The sequence below is a fragment of the Grampus griseus genome, assembly GCF_964374135.1.
Source record: "Grampus griseus genome assembly, chromosome: 14".
Classification (NCBI taxonomy): Eukaryota; Metazoa; Chordata; class Mammalia; order Artiodactyla; family Delphinidae; genus Grampus; species Grampus griseus.
Genome location: NC_139008.1, coordinates 66,216,091 through 66,234,417, shown reverse-complemented (window position 1 = coordinate 66,234,417; position 18,327 = coordinate 66,216,091). Strand labels below are relative to the sequence as shown.

The following is an 18,327-nucleotide window of genomic DNA, read 5'->3' as shown; positions in this document are numbered from 1 at the left end:
CTGTCCTATAGTTTTGTCATATTCAGACTGTCGTACAAATGGAATCATATAGTATATAGCCTTTTTTAAAAAAAAAAATTTATTTGGCTGTGCCAGGTCTTAGTTGCGGCATGTGGGATCTAGTTCCCTGACCGATCGCTCCCTGCATTGGGAGCGCTGAGTCTTAACCACTGGACCACCAGGGAAGTCCAAGATACAGCCTTTTGAATCTGCTTCTTCCTTTGAGCAGAATGCATCTGAGGTTCATCTCTCTGTTGTGTGTGTATCAGTAGGCAGTTTGTTCCTTCTTATTGATGAATAGCATTACATTGGATGAACAACCCACATTTTGTTTATCCGATTATTGTTTTTTATTTTGTAAATTTTTGGCTGCGTTGGGTCTTCGTTGTTGCATGCGGGCTTTCTCTAGTTGTGGTGAGCGGGCTTCTCATTGCGGTGGCTTCTCTTGTGGAGCACCGGCTCTAGGCACACGGGCTCAGTAGTTGTGGCTCATGGGCTTAGTTGCTCCGCGGCATGTGGGATCTTCCTGGACCAGGGATTGAACCCATGTCCCCTGCATTGGCAGGCGGATTCTTAACCACTGCACCACTCAGGGAAGTCCCTGATTATTGTTTAAAGGATATTTGGATTGTTTCCAAATGTGTCAGTTTGATTTTGATGACCTTGACAGTTTTGAGTAGTCCTGATCAGGTATTCTGCGCAATGTCTAGCTTCTTGAACACTGTGCTTTGAGTTTTGCAGGGCATGATGCTCTGTGGACTTCACTTACCTGCCGGAGCCAATTAAGCTGTTGTCTGTGAAGGGGGTTTCGTGGATTGTTTAAGGCACACCTTTTTTCTGGCGCCTGGAGTGAATTTAAAGCGTCTATAAAACTTTACCTTCGCTGACTCTCTGTTTCTCCCCTCATACCATCTGTTTTTTTTTTTTAACTTTCTTTTTTCTTGGTTGCTTTTTTTCTGACTCTGTGTTTTATTTTAGTTCAGGCTATTCTCATGGTGGCCAGCAATGACTGACAGTTGGTTTTATGGTCTGTTTGTTGATCTCTGTCAGGACACTGGGGGTCTATTCTCTATCCAGTGGGAAAAGAGGGAGAATCTGATTTGTTAGTCTTCTTTTTTTTTTGATAGTTTGCTTATTATTTGTGAGCTCAAATCGGTTAAGAAAATATTGAGAGAAATAGAAAGCATTGAAAGGAGCAGCCCACTGGGATACAGGCCAGTGGGTTTTTGTGTTTTTTTGGTTTATTTTGGCACCTGGCTGAGGTTGTTGAACTGAAGCTGAAAGTTTTCGGTGTTTCTCTATGAGTTTGAAATATTTTATTACCTCCACAGAATGTTAATTAATAAGTCAAATTATACCTTTTAAATTTAAGAAGGTTTGTCTTGATTGGTTTATCAGAGCTAATGGGGCTTAAATAATTATAAGGAAATACAAAAATTTCAAGAAAATAAAGAAATGGAAGTTTAGCAGTTTAAATATGCTAGCCTTTGAAGAGAAAATAAACAACAACTAAGTTTTACAAAAATGTTAGCTTAAGAGGGTTTTTTTGGGACTAGTTATTTGTTTTAACAGCTTTATTGCTATATAATTTACATATCATAAAATTCACCCATTTAAAGTATACAGCTCAATTAATTTTAGTAGATTTAAAGAGTTGTACAACATCAGCATAATTTAATTTCACTCTCCTTCTGCACCGTCCTTACCCCAGCCCTAGGCTGACACTAATCTACCTTATTCTCTGTAGATTTGCCTATTTTGGACATTTCATATAAATAGAATCATGCAATATGTGGTCTTTTGTTATGGACTTGTTTCATTTAGTGTAATTTTTTTGAGGTGTATCCTTGATGTAGCATGAATCAGTACTTCATTCTTTTTATTGCTGAATAATATCCCAGTGCATGGCCATAAAAAGAAAAGAAATTGAGTTGTTTTTAGTGAGGTAGATGGACCTAGATTCTGTCATACAGAGTGAAGTCAGAAAGAGAAAAACAAATACTGTATACTAACACATATATATGGGATCTAAAAAAAAAATAGTTCTGATGAACCTAGGGGCAGGACAGGAATAAAGACACAGACGTAGAGAATGGACTTGAGGACACGGGGAGGGGGCAGGGTAGGCTGGGACAAGTGAGAGTGTAGCACTGACATATATACACTACCAAACGTAAAATAGATAGCTAGTGCGAAGCAGCTGCATAGCACAGGGAGATCAGCTCAGTGCTTTGTGACCACCTAGAGGGGTGGGATAGGGAGGGTGGGAGGGAGATGCAAGAGGGAGGGGATATGGGGATATATGTATACATATAGCTGATTCACTTTGTTGTACAGCAGAAGCTAACACAACATTGTAGAGGAACTATACTCCAATAAAGATGTTAAAAAAAAAATTCCAGTGCGGGGCTTCCCTGGTGGCGCAGTGGTTGAGAGTCCGCCTGCCGATGCAGGGGACGCGGGTTCGTGCCCCGGTCCAGGAAGATCCCACATGCCGCGGAGCGGCTGGGCCCATGAGCCATGGCCACTGAGCCTGCACGTCCGGAGCTTGTGCTCCGCAATGGGAGAGGCCACAACAGTGAGAGGCCCGCGTACCACAAAAAAAAAACAAAAAAAAAAAACTGGGGGCTGGGATCGAGGAGGTTTGTTCCTGACCGCATGTCCCTGCCTTCTTCCAGGAAGGCCTTTGGTGCCACAGTGGCCCTGCCGAGTGATCTGTGACCCTGGTGCCAGGCCAGTGCTCTGGGAGTCCTGGGAGCTGGCTGCAGTGAGTGGGTGGCCAGGCTCAGCGTGGGGTTGGGGCAAGGGTTGCTTGGGGCCCACAGTCTGGGGTCAGGATCAAGGGTGCGGTGTGGTTGGGACTGAGTTTGGGGAGTGTTTGGGCCTGGTTGGGACTCATTCGGGGCTGGCTCCATCTAAAGTTGCGATCAGGGACTTGTGGGGCTCAATTTGGAGGCAAGAGGAGGGGTTTCATGGGGCTCTGACCAGGGCTCGGCTGGAAGGGCCCTGGAGCCCCGATAGGGGCAGAGGCCTGTGGGAGGTTAGGCCTCCTGGGCCAGTGCAGGATCCCCGTAGTGCTCAGTGCTCCCTTGGCTCTGATCTCAGACCTTTGTCATGCACTGTGGCTGGCTGGCTCTGGGTGACCCTTAGGGAAGGCAGCAGGACCAAGCGGGGCCCAGCACCTCCTCCCTGCTGGGGTCAGGTGGGATGTGTCCAGCCCTGGCCTGAGCCCCATGGAAGGTCCAGAGGCCAAGGTCCAGCTCTCTTTCTGCCCCAGACCCACTGGGTGACCTCAGGCAGTTCCTGTCCCTATTGACTCTCTGTTCATTCAACCATTATTTCCCCTCCTTTTATGCTCCAGGCACCGTGGTCAGTGTCCCCATCGTTCAGATGTAACAGGGACCCCGTCTGCCTGTCTCTTGCACATGTGGGCTGTGAAAAGCTCTGGCTTGCTGTGCTGCTGGTCATGTGGCTGAACTGACCCTCCAGCTGTGGCGGGTACAGCTCAGAACACACCTGGTAGCTGCCTGGAGCTGCCCACAAGGAATCCATTCATTCTCATCTCCATCCCTGAGCTAATGGGATGAGCCCTTCTCACTGTTCCCAAAGCTTCCCTGTTCTTCCAGGACCACCTGAGTGACCCTGGAGATCCAGGCTGTGGTCCTGAACACTGTGACCTTGACTGCTGCCCCCTCAGAGGCCCAGACCCCCCACTGGGATTTGCTGTGGTGATTCCTGTGGGTCCTCCCCACTCTGCCCTCTCCCTCCCAGGAGGGCTTTTCCCCTCAGCACCTCTGTCTGCTCCCCACTGCTGGTCTGGTCTCAGCTGAGCCTTCCCTGGGCCAGGGGCTGGGTTGGAGAGGATCAGGGCGGCCCCGGGGGATGGAAGGAGAGGGTGGGAGGGCGTTTGGGGCATGGGGGCTCCTTTATTTCACCCCAGTCACAGACACACAGACCAAAGGCAGTGCTCAGCCTTCTATTAGACGTTCTGCCTCGCCGAGACAAACACCCACCCTACATGCACCTTCTGGAGTGCACTCCCGGCGGGGTGGCGCGTGTTCTGGTGGCTGGGCAGGGTGTAGGGGACAGGACTGGCATCCTGTCCTCTGAGAGGGGGCCTGGGTGAGGTTCGCGTGCTTGTGGCAGTGGCTGGGGAAGGGTTTTCATGCCCTGCACAGGGTTGCACGTGCAGCGGTGTCCCAGACCAGGACGCAGGGCCCTGCCCGTGGGGAGCAGCCTGGGAGTGGGCGGGCAACAGCCGGGGCCTGGGCTCTCTTGAGGGGCCTTCCCCTGGTGCCTCCAGGTCCAGCTTCTGGCCCAGTTCCCAAGAAGATGGGGTTTCCTTGGAGGGTCACGGGGGGAACCCCCGCCTCACGTTGGCTCCGCCCCTTGCCTGGCACTGCACTCTCTCAGCCTGTTCCCTCCACTGGGAGCTGGGACCCTAACCCCTCAGAGGGAGGATCCTCTAGAGAGGGGCCTGTGGGCTCGCGGGTTTGTGGGCAGAGCTGGTGCAGACAGTGTCTGAGGGAGCAGGTGACTGGGACGCGGGCCTGGGCACAGGGGGGCTGGGCTGGCCTAGTCGTCTTTGTCCTTGGCGCCATGTTTGAGGATGCGGGTGAACTCCACGTAGTTGAAGTTGCCTTTCTTATCAATGGGCGCCTCGCGGTACATCTCATCCACTTCCTCGTCTGTGAAGCGGTCGCCCATGGTGGTGAGCAGCTCCCGGAGGTGGTCCTCGTGGATGAAACCTGGCGGGGGGGGGGGGGGGGGGCGGGGCAGGGCCAGGGCCATGAGACAGGAACTCGGGCCAGGACACACCTAACACCCTCTACCCCCGGGGCCCCCACCAGCCCTTTCAGACCCCAGAGAGGCCAGGAAAAGCCACAGCCCTGGTCTCTGTTCAGTTCAAGGTCGCCAGGGCCCATAGGGAAGAGTTCCGCAGCGGACCTGGGGCTGGGGGGTGGTGCTGGGTATGTCCTGCTTTAAGAGCCTGAGCCCCAGAGTTCCACTGCCTGAGTTTGAATGCTGATCGCCCCCTTCTTTCTAGCTGTGTGACCTTGGGCAAGTTACTTAACCTCTCTTTGCCTGTTTGATCTGGAAAATGGGGGTGAAAATATACCAAGCTGGTAGGGGACTGTGATGGCAGGAAAATGTTCGAACACGCTTAGGCCAGTGGTGTGCCTGTGGCCCCTGAGAAACTGCTGGAGCAGCTACTGCCAGCATCGCTCTGGCCTGTCCCTGGGAGACACCGGCTGTGAGACAGAAGCCCTTTGGAAGATTCGAGGATGGGGGCTGGTTTCTGTACCTCGTTGGCCAGAGGGCCTGAAATGGTTTGGTGTCTGGAAGGGTAGAAAGCAGAGGCCTGGTGTGTTGGGCCAACAGGTGAACTAGGAAATGGGAAAGCTTGGTGGATGTGGGCTGTTTTAGTCTCGCATTTGGGGGAGAAAACAAGAAAGTAGCCTAGTTTTTATGGTTCTGGCAACAGAAACGGGCGATTTCTGTTCTGGCCTTTGGGGGCAAGCGCGGCCGGGTCCCCCCGGCATACGTGGGGGTGCCCTGGGGGAGGTGTGCAGGCCCAGCCCCGTCCAGGCCTCCATCCAGAGGCTGCCGACCTGAGGCCTCCTCGTCGAAGCAGGCGAAGGCGTTGCGGATCACGTCCTCGGGGTCCGTGCCGTTCAGCTTCTCCCCAAACATAGTGAGGAACATCGTGAAGTTGATGGGCCCCGGGGCCTCGCTCATCATGCCCTCCAGGTACTCGTCCGTGGGGTTCTTCCCTGTGGTGGGAGGGCCATTTGTGCCTGCTGTCCCCTCCCGTCCCCTCCCTCCTCCCTGTCCCCTCCCTTCATGGCCCCACAGACAGGAGACAGTACGTTTTGTAAACTGTAAAGCATGTCTCTGGGACGGCCGGCTCTCTGACTGCTCCCTCCCCGCTCTCCTGGCAGGTGGCCTTGACCACTTTCCTCCTCAGGTCTGGGGTCTGGATGTCTGCCACGGGTAATGCTCACTGAAGTATAAGGGCCCCCATCTGCTGACCGCTCACGGCGTCCCGTGCTCCATGTGCCTTATTGCTTTAACTTTCACCACCTGTGAGGTCAGCAGGCTTATCCCCCTTCACAGGTGTGGGACCTGAGGCCCAGAGGTTAGGACTTGTCCTTAGTCACACAGCGAGTAAGGAGTAGAGCCAGCATTTGAAGCCAGGCAGCCAGACCCCAGGTCCCAGGCAGTTTTGAAAGTAGTTAAACCAGTGAGCTTTGGTGCCACACAGGCTAGGGTTTGAATCCCAGCTCTATGCCTGTTTCCCCTGCCTCTGAGGAGAACTGTGAAGGTGAAGAAAGCAATGGCTGTAAGATGGGCAGAACAATGATTGGCATTGGCCCTGTGGATTTGAGTCAATTGCTGGTTCAAATCCCAACTCTACCGCTTAGTAGCTGTGTGACCGTGGGCAGATTACATAACTTCTCTGAGCCTCTGTCTCCTCATTTATAAAGTGGGAATGATAATCACACCTACCTAATAGGATTGCTTTGAGATTTAAGATAATACCTGCAGAGCTGCTTCTTGTTATTATTTTATTATTTGCTGCTCTTATTTTATTTTTTGTTGTTGTTGTTGTTTGTGATACGCGGGCCTCTCACTGTTGTGGCCTCTCCCGTTGCGGAGCACAGGCTCCGGACGCGCAGGCTCAGCGGCCATGGCTCATGGGCCCAGCCGCTCTGCGGCACATGGGATCTTCCCGGACGGGGGCACGAACCTGTGTCCCCTGTATCAGCAGGCGGACTCTCAATCACTGCGCCACCAGGGAAGCCCTGTTCTTGTTTTTTAACCTGAGGTTCCTTTGTTTTTGGGCATGCCGGTGTGGCATGCAGGATCTGAGTTCCCCGACCAGGGATCCAACCCATGCCCCCTGCAAGTGGAATTGTGGAGTCCTAACCACTGGACTGCCAGGGAATTCCCAGAGGATGATGTTCTTAACCAGAGGCCATGATTGATCTGTGGACTCACTGACACGAGCTACAAACAGGAGTGAGGATTTTTCTGGGTAGATGCCCAGGCCTGTCATCAAGTCTCTGGGGTTGAGGGCCCCGGGTGCAGGCGCTGCCTCAGAAATGGAAAGGAGTCTTCGTGTCCCTGTCTCCTCTGAGCCTCACACACTCTGCTCTGTCCCCATGGGATGGCTGAGGCCTGAAGAGCTGTGACATGGGGACTCACAGCTCCTCCCCTCGCCAGGCCTCAGTCCTCCTTCCTGCCGGTGACCTCCTCAGGGAGGGAGCCTTCAGGTGAGTCTGGCCTGAAGCTGGGAGGGGTGTGGTGCCGAGCGTGGGCGCAGTGTGTGATGTCAGCCCTCCTGCTCCCTCTACATTGCTTGCTCCTCCCACCAGACACCCTGGGGGTGCACACAAGGGCCACAGTCACCATTGCACAGGAGGGGAAACAGGCACAGAGCGGGACTGCCCAGCTGTGAGGGGCAATGCCAGGGCCTGACTCAGGCCTATCTGGCCATAGGCTGCTGCCTCTACTGCCAGAGACCACCCCCTCCCCCAGCCAGTGTCTGGTCCAGATGCTCTCACCTGGATGAAGGGGGCACCAGAAACTTGGGTTGAGGGTGGTTGTCTGTGGCTAGCACAAGGGGAGGGATGTGGAAGCAGAGCCACAGGCTGGGGGCTGGTGTCTGGAGGCCTGGCCTCTGGGCCTCAGTTTCCCCATTTGAGCAATGGTGAGATGCACTAGATTCCTGAGCCCTTTCAGCTCTGATTCTGATTCTGGGGAAATCACTGGAGTCAGCCTCTCAGAGCCTGACACAGGTGACCTTTAAAGGAGGGGGGCAGATACCCTGGCCTCCCTTCTAAGGCCTCAGTTTCCCCACTGTACAATGGAAAGTCCATGCAGTTCAAACTTTCTTGTAGTTGCTGATCCCTTTCTTTAAAGCAAATGGTACCGGGCAGCCCAATCCACAAATCTGCCTGAGGCAGTCCTGCCCTGGAGTGGGCCTGTCTTGGTTCAAGTCCAGTGGCAAACTGCTCTGTGCCTCAGTTTCCCTACCTGCTAAATGGAGAAAGTGATGGCAGCTACTCTCCAGGGTGGGTGCCTCATGTCAGTGCACAGGAAGTGTTCCGTAAGGGATGAGCAGCCCCACTGCCTGCTCCAGCTGCAGCCCTTGCTGGGCCCACTTGGACTCCCACACCCCGCCCCTGCTCACCCAGCGAGGCCAGCATGTCATGCAAGTCCTCCTTGTCAATGAAGCCATCTCGGTTCTGGTCAATCATGTTGAAGGCCTCCTTAAACTCCTGGATCTGGGACTGGTCAAACATCGCGAAGACGTTGGATGTGGCCCGCTGTGGCCGCTTCTTGGTGGTCTTGGCCTTGGCCCGTTTACTGGACATCTTGGCTGCGGGCGTGTGGGGCTTTCCTGTAGGCAGTGGGTGTAAGTGGGAGAGCCTCCTGTGACCCCAGGCCAGAGAATCTTCTGGCCTGCCCCTGCTCGGCTGTCAGTGCCTGGGCCGGTCTCCGTGCTCCCATAGGCCTGGGGCTTCTGCCACCCAGCTCAGCATACAGCGTTGGCCCTGTGTGATCTGAAACAACTTCCTCTACCTCTCTGAGTGAGTATACTCATCTGGGAATGGGGATAGGACTGCCCAGCCGAAGGGATTAATTGACTTAGTGCCCAAGAAGCCCCTGGCATGGTGCCCGGCACAGAGGAAGCTATTTTTGCTGTGACTGTTTGGGTAAGACACTTAGGATTGGGTTCGGTGCCAACCATTTCCGTGCTTTATCTCCTTTAAGCCTTAATAGCATTTACACTGTCCATCTCTCTCCGGCTTACAGGGTGGGTTGCCTTGTGAGAGGCTCTGAGGCTCCCTGCCCCCACCAGCAGGAAGGAGCTGGGTCAGCGGCACGCATTCCTGACATTCCTCATCCTCTCCTCCTCCCCATCCCTCTGCCCTCCCTCCTCTGGAGGTTCTGGAAGGCCAGTGCTCTGGGCAGTCTCCTTTCCCCCCACCTGTCCACACTTGACCAGCCCCTTAGGGTGGGAGATAGACCTGATTTGGGCCCTACCCCTTGTTCTCACTCCTCAGTGCTTATAGGAGCATAGAGATCCCCCCGGCTCAGATGCCCAGCTTCCTGTCACCCTTGTTTAGACCTGGCCTCCGAGCCTGTCTCACCCATTGCATACAAACCCAGACACTTCACCTTGAAACCCTTGAGGGTTCCCGCCATCCCCTCCCCTCCCCCAGCAAGTCTTGGCCCCTCAGCCTGGCATCAAAGGCCCTGTGTGAACCCCTCCTGCTCTGCTCTCTGACTGGCCATGGCATCCCTCATGGCGTCCCTCCTGCCATCTATGTCTGCTCCCCAGACCCCCCACCCCCGACTTTCCTTTTTAGTCCTTCCCCCTGGAATGCCTTTCCTTCTCCAGCCCAGTTCTTCAGGCAGCCCTTGGGGAGCAGTTCCCCCACCCTGGCTTTGACAGTAAGCACTTAAAGGTCTTTCTCCCTCACAATCAATCAGGGCTGGTGTAAGTCCCCTGATTTAAACCTCAGCCCATGGTGGTGCTCATAGATGCTTGTTTAATGAATGACTATGAAGGCAACTGCAGCCAGTCTGCTGGCCCCACTGTACAGATGGGGAAACTGAGGCCCAGCAAGGGGCTCTCCCTGAACCCTTGTCAGGGCTAGTGGGGACTGTGCCCCTGAAGACCTAGGGTCATGTGCCCCTCAGCTGGGGCGGTTGTGGGCCTGGCCGAGGCCCCAGGACTGCTGCCCTCTTTCCTCTGCCCTGAGTCCCTTTGTCGAGGATCTGCAGGAAGCCTTAAGTGCTCCTCGATCTGTCGCCAGGCCTGTATCTCATGACCCTGTTCAAGCCATTTGCCGTCTTTGGCCTTTGAGATCTTAAACCCTGAGCTGGGATGCTGGCCAGCCCCAGTCCTTCCCCAGAGCCACGGCTGCCTATAGTACTGGGTCCCACTGGACTGACACACCTGGCCCTCAGGGTTTCTCCTGTGGTTGCGGGTGGGTAGACAAAAGCCTTTCCCACCCTTGACCTGGGTGGGAGTGGGATGGCGCTGTCGGCAGGGTGTGCCACCGTGTCCTGTGGTTAGTGCTTCGAGGGCCACTCCGGCCCTGAGCCAGGTGTTCTCTGGGAACTTTGACTCATGGCACCCACAGAAGGCAGCTGAGGAGGAGTCCACTGTGCCCAGCAGAGGCTGTGATGGTTATCATCACTGTCACCCCCCCCCCCGCCCCCCGTAAAGTTCTAGGGCAGACGTGGCAGGATGAGAGAGAAAGCCGCGACCAAAGGCGGGAGTGGCCAAGAGCTCACCCACTGCTCTGATACTAGCTGGGCTCCCCTGCCTCCCTGGCCACCCCATCTCCACCCTGTTGTGCTGAGGGGCCGTGACAGGGCTTGGAGCACTGAACTGTACAGTTTGTCCATCCCAGCAGTCTTGGGAAGCAGGGTGGGGAGAGTGGGGCGCCCCTCACCGTGCAATTAAAAGAACTGAGGCCTGTGAAGTGGTGTGTCCATGAGAGGGGTAGAGTCCAACTGGAAGCCAGGACCTCTGGGCTAGGAGTGGGTCTGGGGGTGGCAAATGGCCTTTCATGGTGGGCGGATGGCTACTGAGGGGCTGAGGACTCTTTGTGACCAGAGGCAGTTTCCAGTCTTGGCTGAGGGACTGGGGTCAGAGACAGGCTGGCCTCTTAGCCCTGGAGCCGTCCCCTCATCCTCCTGGGAATCCTAGCCACCGGCGATCCGATATCGCAGGTACTTGGCCTGCTGCAACTACGTGCCACCTCCCCCTTTCTGGTGCCTGAAATCCCACCGTAACAGCAAAGACAAGGCCTGTGTCCCCCATTACCTCATGGTCCCTATGGCTGGCAGTGCCAGATGCCTTGCTGGTAAGCTCACCTCATCTGAGGCAGTTATCTGACCCTTTCCTGCGAGCAGCCAGAGCAGCTGGAGGGCTGGGGAGGCGCGGGGACCAGGTTCTGAAGCCCAGGTCCTTGTCCAGCCGGGGGGCGGGGTGAGCCCGCAGAGGGCCCCTGGCGCAACTTCCCCACCCAGGCGCAACTTCCCCACCCAGGCGCAACTTCCCCACCCAGCTGGCCCAGGTGGGCAGACGGCTCAGAGTGGGCAAGCCCCAGGGCGCAGCACACAGCCTCGGTGTGTGTGTGTGTGTGGACGGGGGTTACTCCGGTCTCCATCCCTCTCTCTTGCCCCAGGAGATGGGGGATGGGACACGGACGCTCTGGAGGACACACATGGGTCCCCTAGGGCAGGGAACACCGGCAGCCACACGTCCTCCCGTCCTCCCGGGCATCCCGAGTCCTGGGCTTGGCACCTCTAACTGCACAGCAAAGGGTCAGGGCCCGGACAGTCTTCCCTGGCCATAGGCCCACTGGTTCCCGGAGCCGGGAACAGTCTCCCTGCTGCCCGGACCCAGCCAGAATCCCCGTCAGACCGAGCAACCTCGCAGCCCCAGCCAGGCCCACGAGCTGTCCCTGCCCAGAGGCCCTCCGACACCTCCCTGCGTCCCCAAGTTCGGGCCGCGGCTGTCACACCGCCCACACTAGACCACCCGGGTCGCCGGGCTCCCACCTGGTGCGGAGAAGGCGCTGGCTCGGTGCGCGGAGCGGGTGCGGAGCCGAGGCTGGCGGGCCGTCGGTGGGGTCCGGGCTGGGCGCGGCGGGGGCGCGGGGCGGGGCGCGGCGCCGGGCCTTACAAGGCAGAAGAATGTGCGGCAGCGGCGGGATGGGGGCGGGGCCGCGGCAGCCCGGCCTTATTTGGCCTCGACCCACGGCCCCGGGAGGCGGGGTGTTCCCGGGTGAACCCCCAGGCTGCCAGGGCCTTCCCCATCGTGGACCGGGGAGGTGACGGGGGTGAGTAGGGGGCCTGGACTGCCCGGGGAAGGGGGTTTATATGGGCCGGCCCTTCGTCTCCTGCGAGGCCGGCAGAACATGCAGGGGCCTCTAGTCCTCAGACCCTACCCCCATCTTTCCCCCAAAGGCGCGCTGCCCGGCCCATTCCCGGGGGAGGGCCTCCTTCCACCAGGCCAAGTATGGCTTTTTTCCAGTCCCAGAGAAGAGGCGTGTCAGAGAGAACCCACTATCCTCATACAGAGCCAGTAGTCAGCCTCCTGGGGTGTGGGGCGCACATGAAAGTTGGGTAGGACCGTACTGGGGACAGCCCACCTCAGCCAAGTCATTCTTCTCTCAGGTACCCTCAGTTCCCTCACCTGTAAAATGGGAGTGTGGTGGTGAGAATTCAGTGAAAGAGTGGCCAGAAAGACCCACGTAGACCCTGGGGAGCCAGCGAGAGGAGCAGGGGCGAGCGGACCCCCGGAGCATCCTTGCCAAAGGGGCTGCACCCCCTCTCCCCCTCTTGTTGGCCTGAGTTGGAGGATGGAGTCTGGAAGGACAGACCCATCCCCTCTGCCATCGGGCATCAGGTCCATCAGTTTGACCCGTGAAGCAACACCTTACCCATCAGCCCCTACCTGGACTCCCGTCCTGCTCTCTCTCCCCTTTGATCCAACACGGACATTCCCAAGGGAACTTTTCAACGCCCAGTTACTTAGTCTGTAAATATTAACTGACACTTGCTACCTGCCAGGCACTGTGCTTGGGTGCTGGGGTAAGTACTCAAGTAATTGCACTCAGGAAGCATTTGTTCTTGTGGAGGGAAGTACCATGAACAAGTGGCTCCATGGCTTGGAGGGTAGAAATAAATGCCTTGAGGGAGAATAAAACTAGGTGAGGGGAGAGAGAGTAACAGGAGGTGGGGCTGCCTCCCAGGAAGGGACATCTGGGCAGCGCTGAAGGATGTGAGGGAGTGAGCCAGCCCAGAGAGGCTCTGAGGCAGAAGCCCTGTAGGGGGAGCTTGGCCAGGTCACGGTCAAGGAGCAGCGGGAGGTCAGTGTGACTGAGGGGAGGGGGGTGGCAGAGGAGGTCTGAGAAGCACTAGGGACATAGCCCGGGGATCCTTGTGTTACCCCAAAACTGGATTTGCCTCTTGGTGGGTGTCAAGCCAATAGACACTAACACGCCAAAGATCTGGAGAAGGAAGGATTTATTATTACTCACAGCCAGTAAGGAGAATCTTACTGGTGACCTTTCCCAAAGCAGTGTTTCCCTGAACAGCAAAACGGGGGAAGTTTTAAGCTAAGGGTACATGCATATTCATGAAGGGGCTTGAGCAGAGCAGAAATCCGCATGGAAATGGGGCCAAGGTCCAAGCTTTAGCTGAAGTCAGGAGGGTCAGCATTATCATTCCGTCCTCCACCTGGGGTGGGGGGTCTTAGTCCCTGCAGAGCGCAAAGACAAGTTATCATGCCTATCCCTTGAGGAGGAACTAGGACTCTGCTCTATCAGTGCACTGTTGTCTGACTGCCTTTTCTCTGTTCCTGCATTCCTTTGTTCTCTTAAGATCATTAATTACTGAGACCTGTTCAAGGGCAAGCATTGTGGTCAGGCTTAGATCACAGAATGACTTAGGCCAAAATGACTTCTCTTATGTCAAGAAAGCCATTCCTGGTTCTCTTTCTCCAGGGACCCCTTAACTTACCTGCTTACACTCGTAGGCCGCTGTAAGACATCAGAGAGTTCTGAGCAGAAGGGTGGCGTGATCTGGCTTATGTTCTAACTGAATCCCCTTTGGGGTTGGGGAGGGGGAAGCAGGGAGACCAGTGAGGAGCTATTCAACAGGATGAGGTGTCCAGACTAGTGTGGTGGCAGTGGGAGAAGTGATGGGATTCTGGACATATTTTTTTTGGCTCGGGAGGGAGGGTGGCCATGCAGTGCAGCTTGTAGGATCTTACTTCCCCGACCAGGGATCAAACCTGGGCCCTCGGCAGTGAAAGCGTGGAGTCTTAACCACTGGATCACCAGGGAATTCCCATCTGGACATATTTTGAAGTTGCATCCAATAGGATTTTCGCATAGATTGGTATGTGTGTGAGAGTCAAGGAAGACTTGAAGACTCCAAGGGTTCTGGTCTGAGCAGCTGGAAAGAAAGAGCTGACATTTTCTCTTATGGAAGGAGCAGGTTTGGTGAGAGATCAGAAGTTCTGTTTTGGACATATTAAATTTAAAAAACTTTACTTTGAAATAGTTTCAAACTTACAGTAAAGTTATAAGAACTGTACAAAGAGCTCCTATATACCTTCACCCAGGTTCTCTAATTGTTAACATTTGGCTTTATTATACTGTCTTCCGTGTGTGTGTATCCTCCTCCCCAACCATTTGAGAGTAAGTTGCACACATCAAGCCCTTTTACCCCAAAATACTTCAGTGAGTATCTCCCAAAAAGGAGATTATATTACATATCCATATTACAGTGATTAAAATCAGGAAAAAATTTTTTATTGAAATATAGTTGATGTACAGTATTATAAGTTACAGGTGTACAATATAGTGATTCACAATTTTTTTTTTTTTCTTTGCGGTACGCGGGCCTCTCACTGTTGTGGCCTCTCCCATTGCGGAGCACAGGCTCTGGACGTGCAGGCTCAGCGGCCATGGCTCACGGGCCTAGCCGCTCCGTGGCATGTGGGATCTTCCCGGACCGGGGCACGAACCCGTGTCCCCTGCATTGGCAGGTGGACTCTCAACCACTGCGCCACCAGGGAAGCCCTAATACTATTTTTTTTAAAGATTTAATTTTTTTTTTTTTTTTTTTTTTTGGCTGCATTGGGTCTTCATTGCTGCGCAGGCTTTCTCTAGTTGTGGTGAGCAGGGGCTACTCTTCCTTGCAGTGCGTGGACTTCTTACCGCGGTGGCTTCTCTTGTTGTGGAGCATGGGCTATAAGCATGTGGGCTTAGTAGCTGTGGCACACGGGCTCAGTAGTTGTGGCACACGGGCTTAGTTGCTCTGTGGCATGTGGGATCCTCCCAGACCAGGGCTCGAACCCGTGTCCCCTGCATTGGCAGGCGGCTTCTTATCCACTGTGCCACCAGGGAAGTCCCGATTTAATACTATTATCTAATTTACAATCCATATTCAGGTTTTACCAATTATCCCAATAATGTCCTTTATAAAAAATTTCTTTCTGGTCCAGTAGCCAATCCAAGGTTATCATATTTCTTTGATCTCCTTCTCTGTGTGTGTGTGTGTGTGTGTATGGTAAAATAACAAAATTTATCATTTTAACCAATTTTAAGTGTACAGTTCAGTGGCATTAAGTACATTCACATTGTTGTACAACTACCACTACCATCCATCTCCAGAACTATTGATAAATTCTGTAGCCATTAAATAGTAACTCCCTATTCTTTTCCCTGAGCTGCTAGGTAACCATCATTCTACTTTCTGTTTCTATGAATTTGACTACTCTGGGTCCCTCATATAAGTGGAATCAAACAGTATTTGTCCTTTTGTGACCAGTTTATTTCACTTAGCATAATTTCTTCAAGGTTCATCCATTTTTTAGCATATGTCAGAATTGTTTTCCTTCTTAAGGCTAAATAATATTCCATTGTGTGGAGAGACCACATGTTGCTTATCCATTCATCTGTCACCAGACATGTGGTTCTTTCCATCTTTTGGCTGTTGTGAATAATGCTGCTATTAACATGGGTGTAGTACAAATATCTTTTCACGTCCCTGCTTTTTATTCTTTGGGGGTATATATCCAGAAGCAAAATTGCAGGATTATATGGTAATTCTGTTTTTAATTTTTTTGAGGAACCGCCATACCGTTTTCCACAGAAGCTGTACCATTTTACATTCCCACCAACAGTGCGCAAGGGTTGTAATTTCTCTAAATCCTCGCCAACGCTTGTTATTTTCTGTTCTTCTTTCTTCCTTCCTCCCTTCCTTCCTTCCATCCTTCTTTCCTTCCTTCCTTCCTTCCTTTCTTTCTTTTTAATAATAGTCATCCTAATGGGTGTGAAGTGATATCTCATTGTGGTTTTGATTTGTATTTCCATAATAACTAACATTAAGTATCTTTTCATGTGCTTATTGACCATTTGTGTATCTTCTTTGGAGAAATGTCTATTCAAATTCTTTGCCCATTTAAAAAATCAGGTTGTTGGACTTCCCTGGTGGTCCAGTGGTTAAGACTCCATGCTTCCATTGCAGGGGGCACGGGTTCGATCCCTGGTCAGGGAACTAGGATCCCGCATGCTACATGACATGAGCCCCCCGCAGAAAAAAATAAGGTTGTTTTTTTGTTGTTGAGTTGTAAGAGTTTTTTAATATATTCTGGATATTAATCCCTTATCAGATAATATGATTTGCAAAAATTTTCTTCCATGCTGTGGACTTCTCTGTTTAAAATAATTTTAAAAATTTATATGATTTTTATATACCATAAAATTCACCCTTTTCAAGTGTACAATTCAGTGGTTTTAGAATACTCACAGAGTTATACAACCATCACCACCATGTAATTCCAGAACATTTTATCATCCCCCAAGAATCAACATACTCATTAGCAGTCACTCCCCACTTCCCCTTCCCCTCATCCCCTGGCAAACACTAATCTACCTTCTGTCTCCGGATTTGTTTACTCTGGAAATTTAATGTAAGTGGAATCATATAATATGTGGCCTTTTGTGACTGTCTTCTTTCACTTAGCATAATGTTTTCAAGGTCCATCTACGTTACAACATGTATCAGTACTTCATTCTTTTCATTGCTGAATAGTATTCCATTCTATTGCTATACCACATTTTGTTTACGTATTTATCAGTTGATTGATATTTGGGTTGTTCCCACTTTTTGGCTATTATAAATAATGCTACTATGAATATTGGTGTATAAGTTTATGTGTGGATGTATATATTCACTTTTTTGGATATATATCTAAGAGTGGAATTGCTGGGTCATCTGTTAACTCTATGTTTAAACTTTTGAGGGACTTCCAAACTGTTTTCTTCAGTGCTGCGTTGTTTTATATTACCACCAAAAATGTGAGGGTTCCAGTTTCTCCACATCCTCACTAACACTAGTCTTCTAGTCATCCTATTGGGTGTGAAGTGGTATCTCATTGTGGTTTTGATTAACATTTCCCTAAAGACTTGTTATCTTGAACACCTCTTCACATGCTGATTGGACATTTGTATATCTTCTTTGAAGAAATGATTATTCAGATATTTTGCCCATTTTAAAATTTCTTTTTTTGTTGTTGGGTTGCAAAGATGCTTTGTATAGTCTAGCTATTACACCCTTACCAGGTATATGATTTTCAAATCTTCTCTCCCATTCCGTGGGTTATCTTTTCATTTTTTGGTTTGTTTAAAGATGCATAAATGTTTTTAACTTCGATGAAGTTTATTTTTTTTGGTTTCTTGTGCCTTTTTTTTATCATATCCATGAAACCATTGCCCAATCCAAGGTTGTAAATATTTATACCTATGTTTTATCCTACGAGTTTTGTAGTTTTAGCTCTTCAATTTAGGTCTCTAATTCACTTTAAGTTAATTTTGTATATGGAGTGAGGTAAGGGTCTAACTTCCTTCTTTTGCATGTGGATATCCAGTTGTCGCAGCACCATTTGCTGAAAAGACTATTCTTTCTCCATTGAATTTTCTTGGCTCTCTTGTTGAAAATCAGTTGTCCATAAATGTTTGGGTTATTTCTGGACTCTCAATTCTACTTCACTGATATACATGTCTACCCTTATGGCAGTACCACACAATCTTGATTACTTTAGTTTTGTAATCAGGAAGTGTTTCATCCAACTTTGTTCTTCTTTTTCACTATTGCTTGGCTATTCAGAGTCTCTTGCATTTCCATATCAGTTAAGATCAGCTTGTCAATTTCTACAGAAAAGGCAGCTGGGATTTTGATAGAGATTGTGCTGACCCTGTAGGTTAATTTGGGGGAGTATTGCCGTCTTAACAACATTAAGTCTTCTGATCCGTGAACATGAAGTGCCTTTCCTTTTACTTAGATCTTTTAAAATTTCTCTTAATGATGTTTTGTAGTTTTCAGTTTACAAGTCTTGTGCTTCTTTTGTTAAATGTATTCCTAAGTGTTTTGATCTTTTTGATGCTATTGTAAATGGAATTGTTTTCTTAAACTCATTTTCAGTGTGTTCACTGGTAGTTGAACTGTTTTTACTCACGATACTTCTGACACCAAATATGTGGGTATTTTCCTCACACCAGTCAATTCTCCAACTCTCTGGACACCAACTGGATGTCCTACTATTCGGTTCAATTCTAACCCTAATTACCTGGAGTTAGTGTCAGACTCCACAGGTTTAAGGGCTCAGTCCCACAAGATTTCCCTCACATCAGACCCAGGTTACCCACACTTTTGTCCAACTTGACTACAAATTGCGGATTACTACACATCCCTCCCCGCCAGTGTTAGGGAACTGTTGACCAA

At 51.4% G+C, this 18,327-nt stretch overlaps 1 protein-coding gene across 1 annotated transcript; it reads right to left on the bottom strand.

Annotated features, from left to right (window-relative positions):
* Positions 1–3,960: 3,960 nt before the first annotated feature.
* On the bottom strand, positions 3,961–11,718 carry MYL9 (myosin light chain 9). Its single transcript, XM_082671466.1, has 4 exons — positions 11,590–11,718; positions 8,198–8,407; positions 5,613–5,774; positions 3,961–4,748 (listed from the first exon to the last, which is right to left on the bottom strand). The coding sequence occupies exons 2-4, from the start codon at positions 8,379–8,381 to the stop codon at positions 4,576–4,578; spliced, it is 519 nt and encodes a 172-aa protein (XP_082527592.1). The 5' UTR covers positions 8,382–8,407; positions 11,590–11,718; the 3' UTR covers positions 3,961–4,575.
* Positions 11,719–18,327: the final 6,609 nt, after the last annotated feature.